The sequence below is a fragment of the Cheilinus undulatus genome, linkage group 16, assembly GCF_018320785.1.
Source record: "Cheilinus undulatus linkage group 16, ASM1832078v1, whole genome shotgun sequence".
NCBI classification, from domain to species: Eukaryota; Metazoa; Chordata; class Actinopteri; order Labriformes; family Labridae; genus Cheilinus; species Cheilinus undulatus.
In genome coordinates this window covers 36,307,330-36,329,155 of record NC_054880.1, presented here as the reverse complement: position 1 = coordinate 36,329,155, position 21,826 = coordinate 36,307,330, and the positions used below count along the sequence as shown (strand labels likewise).

Genomic DNA, 21,826 nt, shown 5'->3' with positions numbered 1-21,826 from the left:
TCATTGTCAAAAATATTGGAGCTAAGGGAGTTGCTACAGTTAAATACAGGAAACATAGGATACAGAGCTTTATTTCATTTTTTTAGAAAAAAATAAACTAAAACCAAGAATATAGTACCATGCTAAAACAATTATGATCCAAACTCCAGTTCAGAAAGTGGCGGTAATGCACCTACAAGTTGTTTGCCAACCGCCATTAAAAACCAGAAGAAGACAACGACAGAGGACCCACTGCAGAAACAAAGAATGGCGGCAAATCCTCTTCTCCTCTTACTGCCCATTTCTGTCTTTGTTCTGTCTAAAAGGAAGCTGTTTGCTATAAACAAATGTATGAAACTAGAATAAGTGTATATATAAACATATTTGTGCAGATAGAGATGAAATCCTAAAATGAACTTCCCCTCAACCACTTCACAAAAAGCCAGCCTTGGCTAGGAACATATTAAAAACTGAACCAGTGTGGTGACCTCGTCTCCAAGGGCGGTGTGCAGGACTTAGTTAAACTTTAATGCCCTCTCCTTACACAGCTCCTCTTAAAAGCACGAAATATGCAGGTTTTAGCCCTCACTGTAACATGAGCAGAGAAAATGTGACGGACACTTCCCTGTCATTAAAGGTCGTTAGACTGAAAGTGAATCAGATCATCATGGTGATGAGAGAGGAGAGACTTGATGGTAAAAGACGTTTTTTTCTGTATGATAATGTTTGTCTACATTAGCAAGAACAGAATTTCTACATTTCATTCTGTGATGGATGATGCTGACGTTAAAAAACAAGGTTCAGACTCCCATTAAATGTTCTCCACAAAACATTTGTTTCTGATGAGCACTGCTGAGAACATCGTTCAACAAACTAATCAACTTTAATGACTGCAGTGTGGCGTGCAGAGAGGGTTATTGCTCAGACATGGCAAAGCTTTGAGACATGCTGGTAGGGTTTGTACAAAATGAATGCAACACACTGAGGAACTTCTTCTGTGCGAGATGCACAGAAGAAACCTATTTAATTAGCAGCCTTTTATTCTAAGGCTTCACTTTAGTAGACGCCAGTAGAAGGAGGCACATCCGTCTGCTAATGCTGCCTTATCTTCATGTATCAGCCTGTCATTATCTGCTTAATGCTCCTATCATTAAAATAATCCACAGTAGGAAACAGGGACATGATTCATGGAGAGCACGGGCATCAGTTACACCTGGATGCACTTGTAATGTGGCTGCAGCTCCTTTAGAAATATGTAAATCTAAAACCACCGATAAATGTAAATCAGACTGAAGATACACCCGTAATAAGAAGCCTGTTCCAGTCACTTCCATGCATCTGTTTTGAGGTAAAGACATTCTGATAAGAAGTAAGAGAAAAAAACAGCAGTATGGGCAACTATTTAGCATAAATTCTTGTATTCTACTGTCTGAATGTATTGTATCTCCTAATTAATCCAAAGTAAGCTACACATCTACAATTAAAGTGCAATGCCCTGTGGCAGTAATGAACACTGCTGAACAGGTGCTTTAACCATCTTCAGGCATGTTGAGGCATACTCAGGCAGTGCACAGTGCCAAGATATTATTTAACTTACTGATTTTTATTAGCCTCAGATCCTTTTATCTCCCTTTTTAAATGCTAACAAGAATAGAGATTAAAAAAAAGGAATAGGGTTTTAGAAAAGCAAGTCCCTAGGAAACGTGCAGAATCAGGTGCTCTCCTCTCGTTTACATCAACGAGAGAGGGAGAGACAAAAAGAGAGGAGGGGTGTGATACAGAGAGATGCCTGCAGAGAGATGGTGTGATATTCAAAGACAGACGCAGACAGCAGCAGGGTCAAAGTGACAGACAGAGGGAGAGAGTTGAATGCTAAATCTCATCCATGTCTGACCTGACAAAGAGGGGGACTGCTGCAGTTCTCTCACACTGAAAGGGTTTTTTATATTTACTGTATTTTAACAAATAGTTTAGGATAACAGACATGGACGAAAGTATTTGGCCAAACATGTTCATTATTGAATCCAGGTTTTTCAACCAGACTTGTTCCCACAGGTGTATAAAATCGTCACCTAGCCATACACTCTCCATTTGCAAACATTTGTGATCCTTAATGGGTCGTTCTGAAGAAATCAGGGACTTCAAGCGTGGTGCTGCGATGGATGCGACCTTTGCTATAAGATGGTTATTGCTCTGGAACAACCTACCTGAGGAAATCAGGTCGGCTGACTCTGTGCTTTCCTCACTTTTAAAAACATATTTTTACCGGAGAGCTTTTCCTGACTTTATGTAGGGGTGAATATATGTTTTTAGAGTATTGGCTTTTCCTACACTGGGTTTATGCACCTAGCTGGTGCCTAGCTGGTGCGTAAACTAAGCTGTTCCGATGGAACTTTATGATTCTAATTTGATCTGTTGTGCATGTTTTATATTTTGTAAAGAACTTTTAACGCCTGTTTTTAAAAGTGATCTATAAATAAAGTTTATCATTATTATTATTATAGTGAAATTTCATCCCTGCTGGCTATTCAAAAGTCATCTGAAGGTGATATTATAAAATGGAAGGAACAACAGCAACCAGCTGAAGAGCTCCGATTTTCCATTGGCATTAATGTAAGAACAAAAACTGTGCAACAGGAGTTTCATGAATGGGTTTCCAAGCCTCACATCACTAAGTCCAATGCCAAGCATCAGATTGAGTGGTGCAAAGCAGTGGAAACGTGTTCAGTGGAGTGACAAACGTTTCCATGGTTGTGTCGAATGTAGGGAGAACATAACCTGCCCGGATCTCTTCCTAACCCCCTTCTGCCACTGATAACAAGAGAGATCGTCCATTAAAATAGGCTGAAACTTTTCTCCAACTCCCCCTGTTCTCAAAATCAAGACTGCAGAAAATCAAAAATAATGTAAATTCATCACTGTAACATCACATGCCATGATCTCATTAAAATCTCTTTATGTTTCAAAACTACAGCTGAGCTTGATGTCACATATAAGGCACTTCTGTAAAGTATGAATGACTTATATAGAGCAGAAATACCTATTCAAGTCCAAACGCATGTAAATCACTTCAAGAAAAAACTCTAAAATATGTAAATAGATCGTTACAACCTTTCCAAAAGCGCCATCCCTAAAGGGGCAGCACTCTCTGGAATCTCTAAAGGCCAAAGCCACTACTATCCAAGTACGGTATCCCAGAGGTTCCCAAACTTCTCATAGATTTCAACAAATGGCCATGTTTATATTTTTAATTGAACCAATTTCATGCATATATCTTTTACAGAAATGTGCAATATATACAGTTTAAAACCATTTAAAAATACTCTCAGTTTCTTGGAAGGCATCCCGCGGCCCCCAATTTGGAAACCATTGCCAGATACAAGCCAGCTTCAAAAATGCCCAAATATCCCTTTAAAACTTTACTTTATGTCATCATCTCTGTGATTCCTGCCCTCCTTTCAGCAGGGTGTAAATCCACACTCCAGCCTATGTAATTAAAATATTCTGGTGTTTGGAGGTTTGCTGCGTGGTGCCGCTGTACATGATTTAGTTCCACTGCTTGTGTTGTTCATCAGTCTTTTCTCCTGCAGATGTGAATGGTGCTCTCTGCTTAAAAAGTACCACAACAGTGCAATGTTCTTTGAATTGTCCATATTTGTTTGGCTTTATTATTATATTATGAGATACTGTTATATCTCCAGATAACAGAGATGTTTAGCATCCTTTTATATGGGTGAGAATGTTCCTAAAATATTTAAAAATGCGCTCTCAAATGAAAATGTTTCACCCATTCCTCTGCTAACCTATGGAGACATCTTGATGGAGTGCATAAATCATCTGCTCTACTGTACATAAAGTAACTAATGGAGAACATAGGAGCGTGTACAGTGAGAAACAGGAGTTTTATATGAGTAAGTATGACATTCAATTCCCCTGCCGTCTTTCTCTCCCCCTCACGTCTGTGAAAACACCCTTTGAAGTCGACGCTGGGATAAATGTGTTGAAGCGTGCTCTCGTTCCCTCACTCTGCATATATATACTGTTATTTTTTTCCCGTCCCCACCCCGCACACGTCTCACTCCCTCTCTCCCTCTGAGTGACAGATTGAGTTCAGTAGCAGCCTCAGCAGGAATCCCACACACAGGAGCAGCAAGGCAGGGAACTCTGGCTGACACCACTCTGCATGTGTGTGTCTGAATGTGCGTGTCATAGCCTGTGTCATGTTTATCAGCGATCCTATCATGTCTCAGGATTTTGTGCAGGAGTTTATGTTTTTTTCCTCCGGATGTGGAGGTGTGAGCGCCTACACATGAGCGTGTCTCTCACATAAGCAGATCGAGGATTTAAAACAGTGAATAGAGATTAAGTTCCAAGCTGGGATTTGAGGCAGATCTTAGAGAGCATGAGTGAGAGTGTCTGGAAAATTGCAAAACAGTAACTAACTTGCAAGCGAGCACTTTCAAACTTTAGCTTAATGAAACCCGGTCACTTGTCACTTCTCAGAGTAAATCATCAGACATACAATTGACCTGAATCTAAAATCTGAACGGAAACTCTGTCGCTTTAACTCTGATATTTCAGCAGAGCAGTGGGCTTCAGGTCAGTGGAGATCACCAAGTACATTTTAACTTTCTCTCTCTGTCAGCTACGATCTACATTCTGCAAAAGTTTAACATAGAGACACAGAGACAGCAGAGGATATCACTAACTTTTACAGAAACAGGAAAATATATAAAAATACTACCCACTGTTGTTTTATGCATTTCTGTTAGGAAAGGTCAAACAGTTTACGGCACTAGCTCACACACCAGCTTTCAGCTAAAAAGAAGCCAGTTAGCTTGTGTCAGTGTGTTAGGCTTAGTCACATTTCTAACTTGCCCACTTGCCTCTTGAAACAGAACAGAGGCCATCACAGTATGCACTGATGTCGCTTTCTGCTGGGCTGAGTGGCAAAACATTCTGAAACACTCCTAACTGCTCAATGGAAAACAGATGAAAATGGGGGGGCAGCCAATTATATGTGTGCAAGTTAACAGACAAAAGAGTCATCCACTGACGCACAGTGAGAGCTAATGATATGTGCCCATTGCTCTCTAATCAGCCCTGTAACTTTGGCTTTGCATCATGTGGGTTGGCAAGTGAGGGCGGAAGTGAAAGATGAGATTCTCCCATTCACTGAAGTGTTTTTACCGCATTTCTACGATGTAAAATGACAAAGATATTAATAAAAACACGGCGAAAACACACCAGCAAGTGCGCAGACCTCAGAGGGTTAAGCTTATATTTGAAAAAGATCACTCTGTGGTCGTTAAATCTGTTTGTAAAAATTTGGGGGTGTAGTTTGAAACAAGATCTATGTTGCCCAGCTTTCTTACTTAATCAGGTTTGATTTTAATACCTGTTAAACCTAATTTCAATATGAGATATTCAAACAGTATGACTCTCAGCCTTTATATTACGTAGTATAAAGTGTTAAAGCATCGGATATGTTCATATCATTAAGCGTTCTCAGAAATAACTTCAGAATTTAACCAATTACAAATCAGGTTAATTCACAAAGGCTACTTCGTTCGTGATAAATATTGATGGGCCATTTTCATTAGATGCCATGTCACTTTGATGTTATTTTACCGTATAGTTGATCTGATAAGTTCAGAGGAAGGAGAATGGAGTGGAGTCTAGATTATACCCATCACTAACTGAAAACTTGTGACTTTATTATCCACCCACAGAGTGAAGGTACAGGTTTCTGTGGAAATGCAGACTATTTCTGACCACCTGATGGAAACACAGCTTTAGTGAAAAAGGGGCTCAATGGCTTCTTTTCCTATTTAATTCAATGCAGTTACTTTTTCAGTCTAATTTGTACAGACTTAATTCTATCTACTTAATTAAGGCAGTTTCATAATCATCACTGCATAACTTGAAATCAGAAGTGTAAAGGACTTACGGGCTGTTGGATCCGCCTCCAGAACGGAACTGAACGTATGGGGCGAGTTGTAGGAGGAGCCTAACAGCCTCTGGCCAATCCCCTTCATTAGAGCGGAACTCACAGGAGGCGGAGTCACACTCCTCAAAGCTGAATTGGTAGTAAGAGTTTGAGTCGGAGAACACCACCCGCTGGTCGACTGCAGAAAGAAGAGAGAGAAAACACAACAATTACTAGAGGGGCAAAACTTTTATCAATCTAAAGATGTTCATCAGAAGTTGGATGGTACAGTTTTTAGGATGTAAGCTCCCTCATCCGGCATTATGAATAAAATTCAACAGTCTATAATGCTGACAAGAAAAGAATAAAATCCCGACTTTATCACTATTTTTTAAAATTCTATTTATAAGACAAATTGTTAGTTAATGACCAAAAAAACAAACTTACTCACCGTGCAATTTTTTGAACGCACAAATACTGTTTACAAGTTACATTTTGTTTTTTGTTTTCTGCAACAACCTCTTGGTCAGTGCTTTAAATATTATATAATTTGCCATTTCATAGTTGGCACCATCAGGATCGGGGTCTGGAGGTTTTCTCCCAGATTATTTAAGGACTAAACATATATTTTCCTGCATTCTGATCTGTTTAATGTAGCCAGCACAGTGATTTTTATTTTAAAGCATGTAAACAGAAACCCTACAGCTCCAACTTTGCATAGAAAGCCTGTTCATGTGGTGAAAAGGGGTTAAAGAGTGGCACTGATGGGTAAAATTGGAAGACATGGGCAGAAAAAGTGGTGAGAAGGCTAACAAAGTGGTACGTGGGTTAAATGGGTTAAAAGAGGCCCATATGGGTTAAAATTGGATAAAAGTGGGAAAAAGGGATCTAAAGACACAAAAATGGGAATAAAATTGGTCAAAAGTGGCAAGACGAGGTTAAAAGGGGCACAAATGGGTGAAAATTGGTTCAAAGTGGTAAAAACAACAACAAAAAGTGGTGAAAAGGGTTTAAAAGTGCAAAAAATTTATTATAAGAGGTAAAAAAAAATGGCAGTGTCAAAAATGTGTTGTAAGGTTCAAAAATGAGTGAAAAGCAACCAGAAAGTTTCAAAACTGCCTTGAGAAAACGCCTTGTAAAAAATGGGTTAAAAATGGCAATTATGGGTTAAAAGAGGCAGATATGGGCAGAAAAAAGAGGTGAAAAGGGGTTATAAAAGTGTTAACTTGATCCAAAAACTGGCAAAAAAAAAGGGTCACAAGAAGAACAAATGGCTGAAAATTAGTTGTGGTGTCAAAATGGGTTTCAAAGTGACAAAAATGGGCAGAAAAAAAATAGGCAAAAAAGGGTAAAAAGAATAAAAATGGATTAGGTCAAAAATGCACAGAGTGCCAGAAAAGGGTCTAAAGAGGCAAAAAATTAGTGATAAGTAGCCAAAAAGTGTCAAAATTTGCTGAAAAAAAGTGTTGAAAAGTGTTTCAAAATTGGAAAAAATAAACTTTATTTGACATTAGAACCCAGAGAAAACTTTAAAATCCCAACTAGGGCGAGCACTTTGACTAAGTTTTCTTGTGCCCAGCAAATTCTGTGGGTGGGCCTGGGTGAAACTGTCATTTTCACACCTGATAGTCAGGGGGACTCGGTGCAACATTGTTAAACTTTCCTATGGTTTAGTTCGCGTTACCCTTGGTCAAACAGACCAAGCCTTAAGCCTTTGGTGCTGTCATTCCAAACAAGCAGTGAAGAGGAAAAGGAGGCGTAGAAGAAGACGAAACCAGAAATCCATCTCCTTCTGCTGTTTTTTTTTCCACATAAACAATGAAAACACAGAATTAATGCTGTCTTGGGGTTTCTGATTTTGCATTGGGGCATTAGGAGCAGCCAGCGAGGCGGTGAGCTGTCCAGCATGTTGTTCTTTACATGAGATGAATAAGTCAGCACCGAAGAAAAAGGTGAGCCAGACGAGAGAATACAGCATATTGCTATGGCTACACAGACACCAAGCGAGGTACCGCTCTTCTGTATGGTAGCGAACCGAGACCCCCGATTTCAAGCAGACAAGAGTTCGCTTGTTTGGTCCACACCAGAGTTCCTGTGAGCTTTCACACGAACTCCGAACTGGGCTATCCGGGAAAATGGATCAGAGGTCGTTTAAAGCGGACCAAACAGCTCTGGTTTGTATGCGCCTTAAGACTTTTAAAGGCCACCAACTTCAAACGTCCAATATGAGACTTTTTAAGGGTCTGTGGGAACCCTGTAATTTCTTCTGCATGCCCTCAAAGATACAGACTAGACAAGTATTACTTTCCAGCATGATTTTATTCTGGTGCAACAACACAGCAGCCTGGCCTGATGTAACAAACGCTGATTTGAGAAATAGAGTGGAACACATTATGGTTTAAAGCAGACACTTCTGAGCTCTAGAGGAAGAAAGAAGACAAGATGGCGACAATAAAACCTGAATAAACCCTTTGTAGCAGCGCCTGTGGATTAACCAGACCAATGAACTGAATCTGAGAAAATGTCCAAAAGCAGGCGGCCTAAAGAGGATCAGGTTTACTCATTCTTTGAAGAAACATTAACTGCATTTGAATATTAAACCCTTTGTGCAAGGAAATGTCATCCATGGCATACTAAGTCCAGTTTTAACACACCATGGAATAAAAGCAGTGTTACAGAAAATAAATATAGTATCATAGGCTCAGGAGTTAAATTAAGACATTTATTATACTAGGAAGGACATGGCTGACTAATTTATTTTACAGATTTGTTGAAGTGTGCTCAGCTCTTACTACAGATTTTAACACACACTACCTCCTGATGTATGTGTGATCTAGCTTGTGTATTTACCAGACAGCAGGACTCCCAGCTCCAGCAGCACCTGCCAGACGCGCACAGCGGTGGTCCGACAGCGCACGTACACGCACTGCTCGCACAGCCACTGCACCAGCTCCACCCCGACATAGCTGCGCCTGTTCATAAAAAAAACACACTTTCAGTACAGCCACTGACACACATGAATACACACATTTCTTCCCTCAGCACCAGCCCGTGTTTTTTTTTAATCAATAAGAATTGATTATTCATTAGTTCTCTGTAAACCTTTTTCCTCTGAAACACCAAATTCTTTCCGCCTGCTTCACCTCGGGATAAACTCCTCCTGTATGCTTGTGTAATGAGGGTTAATAGTGTCTATTTATAGCCGCATCCAGATGCTTATATGTTTTTTGCATATACTGTATGTGATGTATATTGAATAATAGAGCATGTATTCCCATGCCATTTACGTCACACTTTGCTCATCTTACTGCATAAACAACTTGACGGACCAATCAGGACGAGGCTTAGAATCGACTGGTGAGTCAGAGAGTTTTTGCTTCACCGGACACATCGATCGAGCCCTGGCTCAGACAGACACACAAACATATAAAACCTAGTGTACCGTATGATTCTGGCCAGGTGTATCTTGTCTTTGGCGGGGTACGGTCCGTTAGAGAGGAAGGCGTTCCTCACAGCCCGGCCGGCACATGGGAAACTCTGCGAACAAGACTGAAACACAAAAAAACACATTAGAAAAAATGTTTTTGCACCGTTAGGGTTAAAATCTGATGTGATAAAGGATGACAATCACTGTATGAGACATGCACATTATTCTGCAGAGAGGTGCTGTGGCTTCATGCAGCTGTCATTGACCGACGCACAAGGACAGCTCGATTTCTTCCCCCTGAGGAATGAAACATTGACTGTGTCTACACGCTCCGCAATAATCCTGCTATTGAAGCTCGGGTGTTTAAGACCGTATTTCAATTAAGCTGTTTACACGGGCTGCTTCCTCTGTTCCATTCATATTCACGTTTATATCTGCCCAGCAGGGTCTGCTTGATGAATGATGAAGCTCCATTCACTTTATGGTCCAACATGAGAGTCATTTCTGCAGAAATCTTTACTCTCTCGCTATCTGTGGCCAAGCCTTTTGGCTGTAACACTTTAAAGTAAGTGAACGAGAAAGGCACAGCATCTGTTTCATAAACGCTCCATGTGCTACAGCATTAAAAGCATTTATCTGTACACGAGAGTGGGTCCAAGTTGTGTTTGCATCTCATGCATGTGCAAAATGACACACATGCAACTCTAACCACACTTGGCTGACACACTACTGCAGACGATAAAATGCTCTTTTTGCTTGTAGAAATATTGCACCCAGAGGCAGGAGCAAAGACTGAAAGCTGATAGCAGTATAAATAAACACTGCAGGTGCCAATATGTTCACAAAATTAGCTTTGCAAATGTTTTTCAAAGAAAGTCAAGCATTCAAAATGTTTGTTAGCCCTCAAGGACAGATACAGTGTGGTTATTTGAGGAGCTGTAAATGCAAACAACGCAGTGTTTGTTTCAGAAAAACAAGAACTTGACAGCATGAAGTGTCATCATGAGACGTGTCTTGGGCCAGACGAAGGTCTTTTCAAGACTAATAAATTTTTTGTTGCAGTTTTTTAAAACTAGCTGGTGCCATTTCAAAAAAGACATAAAACAATTCATTAATTACCTCTCTACCCTTGCCATCTTTTCTTGAGATATCCTTGTGGCATGATGTGTGTAACGCTAAACATAATCTCAAATTAAGAATTACAGAACACAAGACAGGGTTCTGGCTGCAGACTGTCAAACTCAAACAGCCCTCCGGCAGACCGCTTATGTGAGATGCCGCTAACCTCAGACGAAAGCTAAGTGCTGGTAATAGGAGAAGAAGAAAGCGAATGCCAACCACATATAAACACCAACGAAGGAAAAGAGGAAGTTACATTAGTCATATTTCACATGTAACGGTTATAACAAACAGCACATCTCAGACGCAAAACAAAAGCTTCGACTGTCTAACTCATTATAAATAGATGTATAGCTAAAACGCTTAATCCAGAAGTGTAATATGGTTTTAGTTTTGAATGGTTTGTGTTAATTTCAGTGGTAGATTGACAGAGGAAGTTTAAACCGATTTTATTTTTGGAAGTTTTAGCGTGTATTTATGTTCTGAGATGCACAGCGTCTCAGATGTGCGGGCTGTGAGTTGGAGATGAGCCGTCAGAGATGGGCGATGAGCGGTCTGCAGCCAGACTGTCTTGGAACACAAGGCTACCATCAGAAATGCTGACATGGATTATTACCTTCGCCGAGTATTTGGCCACACCTGTCAATTATTGAATTCAGGTGTTTCGATAGACCCGATGCCACAGGTGTATAAAATCAAGCACCTAGCCATGCTGTGTACATTTACAAACATTTGTGATCCTAAATGGGTCATTCTGAAGAGCTCACTGACTTCAAGCGTAGTACTGTGATGGATGCCACCTTTGCAACAAGATGGTTCATGAAGTTTCATCCATGCTGGATATTCAAAGTCAAATGTAAGTGATATTAGAAAGTGGAAGTGTTTAGGAACAACAGCAACACAGCCAAGAAGTGAAAGACCACGTAAAATCACAGAGCTGAGGCACATGGTGCCTAAAAGTCGCTATCCATAGCTGGAGAGTTACGGACTTCCTCTGGTATTAATGTAAACACAAAAACTGTTAATCAGGAGCTTCATGAATGGGTTTCCATGGATTAGCACCTGCATTCAAGACTCACATCAGCAGTCCAAGAGTTTGACACTGGACTGTGGAGCAGTGGAAACATGTTCTGTGGTCTGACCAATCACGCTTCTCTGTTTGACAGTCATATGGGTGAGTCTGGGTTTGATGGATGCTAGGAGAACATTACCTGCCTGACTGCGTTGTGTCAACTGTGACGTTTGGTGGAGGGATAATGGCGTGGGGCTGTTTTTCAGGGTTTGGCCTAGACCCCGTATCTCCAGTGAAGACCAATCTACGCTATGCTTCCTTTTTATTCCAACATGACTGTGCCCCAGTGGACAAAGCAAGGACTATAAAGACTTGGTTTGACAAGTGCAGTGTGGAAGAGCTTGACTGGCCCACACAGAACCCTGAATCCCATCGAGCACCTTTGGGATGAAATGGAACAGAGATTGGACGCCAGGCCTTCTTGCTCAACATCAGTGCCTGACCTCATAAGTGCTATACAGGATGAATGGGCACAAATTTCCACAGAGACACTCCAAAATCTTGTGCCGTGTGGAGGCTGTTATAGCTGAAAAAGGTGAGCCAACTCCATATTAAAGTACATGAGTCTAAAAACAATGCCGCTACAGTCCCTGTTGGTGTAATGGTCAGGCATCAGAATACTTTTGTCCATAAAGTGTATGTGCAAATAAAACTTTGACAACCTCAGAGAAAATTGAATCTCAACCACATCTCCATGGGTTATTGATTGGTCCATTTTAAGCTACCAGGTCAGGTCTTAATGAATATTTTCCAGACTAACAACTTTAAAACAGTAAAACCAGAGATGGTAAAAGTACAACTTGGTTTGCTTTGATAAAGTTAACGGCTAAATTTTCAGACTTTGCTGTGCAGAAATGAGAAGTCTCTTAAGTATCATAGCTTTAGAGACCAAATGTATTTCAATATAAAATAAAACTGATTGCAATACTTCAAGAAAATCAACACTGAGAGTTTTTGACACAGGGTAACAGCAGCGTAGATGAAAAACAACTTTCAGGCTTCAGATGTTGATTTATTTCATTCTAACTTTTTTTTTTTTTTTTTACTTCTTTCGCTAATGTTTTAAAAGTTCAAAGAAAAAGATGTGTAGCTTAAAATATTGAAGCCCTGAGGCCTTTTCTGAGTGCTGAAATATTTGCCAAACCACATTATAGTGATGCATGACAAACTAAGACTTTGTGTGCTGCAGAAAGTGAAACTCACTTGGAAAAACGCCCAAGGTATTATCACCACTGATGTTATCTGTATTGAGGCTAAACAAACACGTCAGCTCCACAGCAAAAGCTAAAGAGATGACATCAGCTTCACATGTGTCCGTGTAGGTGTGCGTTTCCTTACCTTGTTTACTGTAGGTCCAGAGCTCGGTCCAGGAATAGTGTCAGGTGATTGCTGTTGAAACAAAACAGACAATCGATAAGAATCAACACAAATGCATGAACACACACACATTTAGAAAACACACTAAACAAACAAGACTGAGGTGAGAAAGACCAATTTAACCATTCTAAAAACATTAGTCACATTTCATTTAAACCAACATCAGCAGCAATCATTGCACAATCAAACTTTTCCTTTAGTTTTTGTTTCATTTCAATTAAAAAGTGAACTAAATTATGTTATCAACAGTGACTCATATTCACTCAAGGCCTCACCAAACTGAAACCAGTACAGTTGACCAATAAGTATTGATAAGAAATACATTTATCAGGTCATTCCTTCATAAGAAATCACACTCACAAGTCCTATATTAACAACCTAACTCTGAAAATTCCAGCTATGGTTTCAAAATTAGGCCATCATGATGTAGCCTTTGCCCTGGGTGTCTCCACTCCACCTCCACTTCCCCTTTCAGGAAATAAACTCTTAATCTTTATGGATTATTGTGGTGCCAGAGGAGCTAGAAGACAGCTTTACTTGCTGCAGTGACACACTTGTTATAAACCAGATTAAAAATGATAGTACGCGTTGGATCAAGTGGAGCGGAAACATGCAGACATCTGTTTCATTATTTCTCTGCAGTGTAAAACATCAGGCTGTAACACTGAAACATCTCGTCTTCGTTGCTCTGCTGCTACAAAGAAAAACTTGCCTTGCAGGCTCATTTTGAGAAAAGAATTTATGAAGTCCCAAACAGGTTGAAAGATAAAATATCACTTAATTAGCACAATAATTTGAATTGATCATGAAGGTTTTCTCTTTTTACAAATAACTTCACAAGGAGAAACTCAATATAATTATCTTTAACAGACTGCAATGAAGCGAAATCCTAGCTTTTTTTATTTTGCAATACTTTAAAGTTGATGTACCAGCTGTTAATATCCAATTCCCTCTTCTCCTTGTGCACATGTTGCAAACTAAGTAGTGATGAAATCACCCTGATCTATTAAAAGCATAACTAATTTAAAATAAAAGGTTAATAGGTCAGTGTCCATCCCGGGCAAGCCTAACTTTACTGTGTCAATAAAATCATTACACCCACTCAACTAATCTCACGTTTTATTGTTTTACAACACTGAGTCACACCTGTGTGAGAAGAGGTTTGAATCTGATAGACAAAGACTCTTTGATCTCCCTGAGAAAAAATCTCCACAAACGTGCCTGATTAAAGTTAACAAAAGCTGGCACGCCTTCATAACTCTCATGTAGACACGTGTCTGTGTTTAATGAAGGTGTGACAACTAAATGAAGTAAAATATACCTAAAGGTCATATATTCTACCCCTATAAGACAAGCTTATATTGTTCTCAGAGGTCCTCAAAACATGTCTGTGAAGTCTGTCGCTGAAAAAAACACTCCAGTATTGGATTTTTGCAGGTCTTTTTTTTAATTGGTGATGAAGTGAACATATATACACAAAAGAATAACAAGAAAACAACAAAAACAAGCAGACAACCAAAAACCAAACAAACAAACAAGAAAAAAAAAGAATAAGTACTCATTGTTAGAACAATGCAGCAAAATTATGAGTCAGAATTGTGGAAAATTCATGCTGTTTTCTGATTTAAAACACAAGCTTTAAGGCTTTAAACATGTTTTTAGCATCATTGATGGCAGGTAAGAACTTCCAGCAGTGCTACTGGTCTATAGACTCTCTCTCTCTACAGCAGGATCATTAAAAGATGGTAAGATTCCCTTCAAAAAGCCTTTACAGCAAATCTGAGCCTGTGCTAACATGACTGCTGCCTTTCCCCGCTCTGTGGCTGACGTTAAAAACCGATAGATGATGACGAATAGAGAGCTACAGAGAGATCAAATGATGGCACAAATGAAAAGCACCTAAGCAACTGTGAAAGATGGATGTAGATGAAGAAATATAAAGGGGAGAAAGAGGAGTGGGAGGCTGAACCAATCACAAGCGTGTGTGAATTTATGACAGGGAATGTGAGCGTGACAGATGGAGAGGGGGAGAGATGAGGCGGCGAGAGACGAAGAGATCACTTTAATTGTAATCGTCAAAGAGAGAAAAAGTGAACATGACAAAGGCAGAGCGAGAGAGAGCCATCCAAGGCTGTGACTTTGAGCTGAAAGAAAATGAAATAGAGAAATGATCAGAGAGATTTAGAGTGGTTTGTGATCCTCATTAGAGTCATGATACTGACTGGGATGTCCCAAACACACCTAAGCAGATGAATGGATCACAGACTGATTAGGTGTGAAAAGAGAGAGATAGAGAGATATTGCCATTTCTTTAAAGGAATATGCTTTTTTTGCAAAGGGTTACAATAATGGATCTAAGTATGTTCATTAAATATAAAGCTTTATCAGGCAGTCATTTAGTCGTTTGGCTCTGTCCAGAGGAAATTCAATCTACATTCAGGCATGGCTGAAGCTAACTAGCACAAATGGTTTCAATTTTTTAAGAATAAGAATCTGTGTTTTTGTGGGTGATTATGTGCCACACTATTTCCTGACCTGGTGCCGTGACTTCAGGCAGTCTTGCTTCACACAGTTGTAGTGCTGCTGAACATTTTTCTTACCTTACATTAAGTTTTTGTCACTCTTTGGTTAAAGTTAAATTAATGTTGAATTTTTAATTGGACAGAGCGTCCATGGGTAGTATGAAACAGCTTTGTTGTGATGGGCACAAAATTTGCAGAAACAACTGCTTCTATTTTCTTTGGAAGAAAACATCGAGTCCCATCTATGACTATTAGTCAAGGTGAGTCATAACAGGCCGTTCGACTTGAGTTTGATCATTTCTATCTTTTATTGTGGATGAATGTGAAGAAACTGCCATGCGGTGGAAAGAAGTTTACTTTTTACGATGACATTATACAGCTGATATGACATTCTGTCCTGTATCTGGGCGCTATTGCATTCACATGTCATGTGAACCGTGCCAGAGTCCACTTGAATTGCTCTCGAGACCACCTCCCCAAGTGGGCCTGGGCCTGGAGCCCTGGCGTGGTTCGTTTGCATTCACACTGACCAAAACGAACCGGACTTTGGGCTGACATGCACTCGGATCCAGGACTGGGCCCCTAGTGTGAAAGCTAACTTAGTGCCAGCAGGCTAAAGGTAAATATTCTGGATTATTTCGGGTTTCTTCAAAGGAGTTGAGTCATGCAAGCTGTAAAAAGGTAAAACACTGCAGTGACACCAGGCTAATTAGCAGTTAGCAACAACAGCTAGGCTCACTGGGCTAGTCTGTGTCATCCAAACCAGCAATGAATGATGCTGTTAACTCAGAGTTTCCCAAAGATCATGAGCAGCACTTTATGCTTTAGTTGGCATGAGCTGACACGTGGCGCTGATAATAGCTTAAGACAGCTGCTGCAAACAGTGTTAGTAATACTAAAATCCTCACTCATCCTTTCATTACAGAAACTGTGTTGCCATTTTAAGCAGAAGTAAAGCAAAAGTCATTCTTAAAAATGTAATTTTTATAGTAAAGTGAAACTGGAATACTGTAGGTATGAAAAATAATAAGAGAGACAAGTTAAATATTACTGATACTTTAAAAAATGAAGGCAGGAATCCAATATGGACATTTCAAGCATTCTAAACTTTCCATGTACAAATTGTGCACTACACAGATTATCACAGGGAATTTTTGACAGGACTATTTATTTAGCAGTAGCTGTGAGTGAGTGACGTGTGTCTTTTGCTGTACTGGTGTGGCAGGGCCAGACAGAACAGGTTGTGTGACGTGGTATGAAAAATGTATGGGCCACCACGTCAATGTCCTATCCCCTTTAGGATTACCAGATCCTATATTGCCTTCTACTTTGTCACTTTAAACTAAATGAAACCTCTTCTAGTTAAAGCCTATTGCATTTACACCAAACACTTGCAGTAATCTGGAACCCATCCAAAGCTCAGCTAGCAATAACACATGATTATTTCCTAAAATGTAGAATTATTCCTTGGAAATTCTTTTGGGGCAAAATCTCAAATTTGTCTTCATTCACATTCTGGTCTCGTTTCTTCCAAAACAGTCAAACTCATGATTTACATTTACAAACATTTTTATTTCTGTATACAAAAATAGAAAAATAGATTATCTGACAGCAATAGCAATCAAATCAGTTAAGAATTTGGATTAAAATCATGATCGAGGTTACAAGGTTTTCTGCTTTTTTATCCTGTTTCTATGGCAGGAATAACTTTATTTGTACAGCAACAGCAAGCTAAACATTGTTGGGTTTCTAATTGTTATTAATTGAAAAATGATAAAAATAGAAAGCAATAAGCATAGCATAATCTAAAGAGTAATCTTCATTTGATAGTGCAGGCAGTCTAATCAAGAAAGTGTTCTGCATCAGATGCATTAGAAATTAGAGATCACAGAGAAGCTGGAGGTCACACAAAGTCCAAAAATCACAGCTGTTCCCCTCACACAATAAATCCCGAGGCTGGACTCTCAAATTCACCCACACTGGAAAACAATTTAAAAAGAGCTCAGTCTTTGACTTAGAAAAGTGCCAGCTCAGTGCAGACGTCCTCGGAGATATCACTATAGAGGGGGTGTATTTTTGTGTGTTTGAAGACATGCAGTGTTTGGACTGGGGGTTAAGTAGAGCACACCAGCCAGCCAAGCACACAGACTAAATAAATTGTTTCTGACTCTCGCTATCTCTGTCTCTCTCTCTCCTTTGTCTCGGTCGCTCTATCTTATCTCTCCATCTCTTTGTCTCACTGCTGTCTGCTGAATACAGATCTCTCAGGAGGCCTTTGTTTCTCCTCCGCCATCTCTCCTCACTAAAGGCACGCCAGAGCTAGAGGTGTTTCATTCACGAGACCAGAGAAAAAGTCTGCTGGCCGTGATCCCCACAAACACAGTCTCCTCCATCACAGACTCCATCGCTGTTGTTACACCGCAGGCCAAAAGAGAGACAGAGGAGAGGAGAGGTTGAATGAGTGGGAATGAGAGCTGTAAAGAGGGAGCACATGCTGACATGCTTATCTGTGTGATGACTTCAAAGTGTGTACAGAGAGAGAGAGGGGGGCTAGCAGAGAGTGAGGTCATTATCTGCAAGAAATGGATTACTCTCAGATTAGATTGCTGAGCACAGTGACGAGCTGTAGCACGGTACGCTTGGCAAGCTTCGCATACGCATACACATTCACACTAAGCTCCTGTCAACTCCTCAACAGATCTGTCATACAAGGAAGTCAAAATGGAGACAAAAGAGCAGCTTCAGCTCAATAAAAACACACAGAAATGCCAAACATAGAGGGGAGCAGCTGAGGCAAGTCACCTAACAGAGAGCAGACCTGACCTCTGATTTACAAACACTTGAAGTCTGTGGTCTAGTGTGGGTATAAAAAGGTAGGCAGGTGCATAAATCCACCTGTTCTACACTCTCAAATGGAACAATTTTATTGTTTTTTAGTCAGCAGCACAGTGGCTTACAAGGGCAAACATAAAAAGCATATGCAAATGTCCAAAATAAATGCAACAGCTTAAACGTGCTGCAAAAACAGCTGCGTTAACACCAAACACACTGCAAATGAAGAAATGGTACAAAGACATCAAACATTTCAACTAAACGACACAAGAGAAACGCAGTACAGAAATAATACAAAGTCCTCCTGGTCTGTAGAGGCACTCTAACACTTTACTATTAATGGGAAGAAAAAAAAAGAGAGCAGGCATCAGTGTCTGGTTTAGATGAGAAAGTTGCATAAGACTGATGGCATGTCCTGATCATCAAACTCTGACAGTTTCACTGCCAAGAACCCCCTGCTGGGCCTCAAGCTCTATGGTCTGGAGTAGGGATGCCCTGATCAGGATCCTTGCTGCTGGTCACCGATCATGTTTTGATATAACAGCTGGTTTAGTGTCAAGGGGGTACCCTTAGTCCTGAGTCCCAGGCACGCCAGGAAACAGTAGTGGTAGCTGGTTAACTTAGCAGAGCTATGGACATCGTCTCTTGAAGCTGTGTGCGTTTTTTTATTAAGTTGAGTTTTTGGATAGTACACAGTAAGCACAGTCACCAGAGACACTCCAGTCTCCCACCTTTATCTGATGGTGTCTGCCCCTATAGAAATGAGCAGGGATTCAGTGAGAGCTGCCCTGAGTCTGGAGCGCTAAAACTAAACATGCTGTGGTCGTCCATGAACCTAACGCAACATGCAGCGCTGGTTAATGACATGTATGGCTATGTCAACTTTAGCAATGCTTTATTGTTCTTTCTTGGGGTAAATACAGTCATGGACGAAAATATTTGGCACCCCTGGAATTTTTCCAGAAAATACATCATTTGTATTTTAAATTGTTGCAATTACAAATGTTTTTGGTATACACTTTTATTTCCTTTATGTGCATTGGAACAACACAAAAAATCAGAAGAAAAAAGACAAAATTGACATAATTTTACACAAAACTAAAAAAAAAAGGCCGGACAAAATTGTTGGCACCCTCAACTTAATATCTGGTTGCAGAACCTCTGAAAAAAATAACTGAAACCAATCACTTCCTATAACCATCGACAAGCTTCCTACATCTCTCAACTGGAATTTTGGAACAATCTTCTTTTACAAACTGCTCCAGGTCTCTCAGATTTGAAGGGTGCTTCCTGCAACAGCAGTTTTGAGATCTCTCCATAGGTGGTCAATGGTATTTAGATCCGGACTCATTGCAGGCCACGTCAGAACTCTCCAGCGCTTTGTCTCCAACCATTTCTTGGTGCTTTATGAGGTATGTTTGGGGTCATTGTCCTGCTGGAACACCCATGATCTCTGATGCAGACCCAGCTTTCTGACACTAGGCCCTACATTGTGGCCCAAAATCTTTTGATAGTCTCCAGATTTCATGATTCCTTGCACACAGTCAAGGCTCCCAGTGCCAGAGGCAGCAAAATAACCCAAAACATCTTTGAACCTCCACCATGTTTGACTGTAGGTACTGTGTTCTTTTCTTTGTAGGCCTCATTCTGTTTTCTGCAAACAGTAGAATGACCTGCTTTTCCAAAAAGCTCTACCTTAGTCTCATCTGTCCACAAAATGTTCTCCCAGAAGGATTGAGGCTTACTCAGGTACATTTTTGCAAACTCCAGTCTGGCTTTTTTATGTCTCTGTCAGCAGTGGGGTTCTCCTCAGTCTCCTGCTGTGGCGCTTCATCTCATTTAGATGACAAAGCTGACTCTTTTGCACCCTGAGTCTGCAGGACAGCCTGAATTTGTGTGGAAGTTGACTGAGGATGTTTATCCACCATTCCAACTATCCTGCGTTGCATTCTTTTGTCAATTTTTCTTTGCCGTCCACGTCCAGGGAGATTAGCCACAGTGCCATGGGTTATAAACTTCTTGATTATATTACGCACAGTGGACAAAGGAATTTCAGGATCTCTGGAGATGGTCTTGAAACCATGAGAATGTTCATATGTTTCCACAATTTTGATGATGATTCTGGGCTCCTCTTTCTCTCCTCCATGCTTGGCGTGACACACACAGGCACACAACACAAAGGCTGAGTCAACTTTTAGACATTCTAACTGGCCTCAGGTGTGATTTCTAGATTGCCAGCACCTGTTACTGCCACAGGTGAGTTTAAATGAGCATCACATGCTTGAAATAAAATGATTTACCCACAGTTTAAAAGGGTGCCAATAATTTTGTCCAGCCCATTTTTGAGTTTTGTGTAAAATTATGTCAATTTTGTCTTTTTTCTTCTGATTTTTTGTGTTGTTCCAACGCACATAAAGGAAATAAACACATGTATACCAAAAACATTTGTAATTGCAACAATTTCTGGGAGAAATGGTGTATTTTCTAGAAAAATTCCAGGGGTGCCAATACTTTCATCCATTACTGTAAATGATAAGAAATGATCAGGAAGTTATTGTTGATAAACTATAGGTAACTTCTGAGCAAAATAGAGCCGTAGTCAATAGTATGTTAATAAATAATAATACTGGCTGCTATAACACCAAATGCAATGTTCAACTGAAATCAACTGGGGATTTCCAGGTTCAGGGTTTTTCTATTTAAAACACTGCACACAGTTCATTTCATCTATTTAGGAAATCCTCCTTTACCGAGTTTGAAAAATAGAAAAATGGAACAGAGGGCATGTGCATCATTGCACACAGAGGAAGTGTTAGAAGAGACAACACTTTTGATCTAGGCATGCACGATGTTGGATATGTGTCAACAGTCATACATTTATTTCAGCTGATATCAATTATAGTTCAGACCTAAAACTCCAGTCCTTAAAACAAATAATTTAAAGTAACTAATTCAGCCCTTAAAACACCATTTAAGTGTAAGGAATGATGATGGATAAAGAAAAAGAATTGAGCTGATGTAGGTCTGTTGGTCCAGCCTCAACCTCCAGTAAGGATATGTGCCAGTGCAGCTAATATTTACAGCTGATTGGCAGATTTTCATTGCCAAAACTAAGGCTGGGCAATTCATCACAAATAAGATTAAATCACAATATAGTCTGTTGTACTTTTTCAAGTTGCAGACAGTGCAATATTTCCTTAACCTGAAATGTGTCAAAATATCAGTTTGATACTTTATTGCAGCAGCAGAAATATTTTACTCTACATTTTATGCATACATTTAAGTGTTTTTTAATAGTTTACAAAAATCCTACTTTTCATGTTCATGTTTATGATTTCCTTAATCAAAACCAGAATAACAAAAAAAGCATCTTTTTCAGTACAGCAAATGATTTTAACTTTGCTACATGAGCCACAATCACAATTAGATTTTTTTTTTTTTTTTCAAATCTTTAATCCCTAGTTTACAGTAATTGATCTAATATTGTGCTGGTTTTAATATGGAATAATCTACTGCTTGTGTTTCTTGAACAACACATAAGATGAGGAACCTAAAAGTAATTGCATATT

At 39.8% G+C, this 21,826-nt stretch overlaps 1 protein-coding gene across 1 annotated transcript in view; it reads right to left on the bottom strand.

The window, feature by feature from the left end:
• LOC121523230 (rap guanine nucleotide exchange factor 5-like) overlaps window positions 1-21,826 on the bottom strand; it is a 105,911-nt gene that overhangs the window by 74,124 nt on the left and 9,961 nt on the right. Inside the window, exons 2-5 of the mRNA XM_041808021.1 lie at window positions 12,865-12,915; window positions 9,351-9,457; window positions 8,759-8,880; window positions 5,930-6,107 (exon numbers count right to left, since the gene is read on the bottom strand). Of these exons, the coding sequence (XP_041663955.1) occupies window positions 5,930-6,107; window positions 8,759-8,880; window positions 9,351-9,457; window positions 12,865-12,915 (458 nt within the window). The remainder of the gene's footprint in view (window positions 1-5,929; window positions 6,108-8,758; window positions 8,881-9,350; window positions 9,458-12,864; window positions 12,916-21,826) is intronic.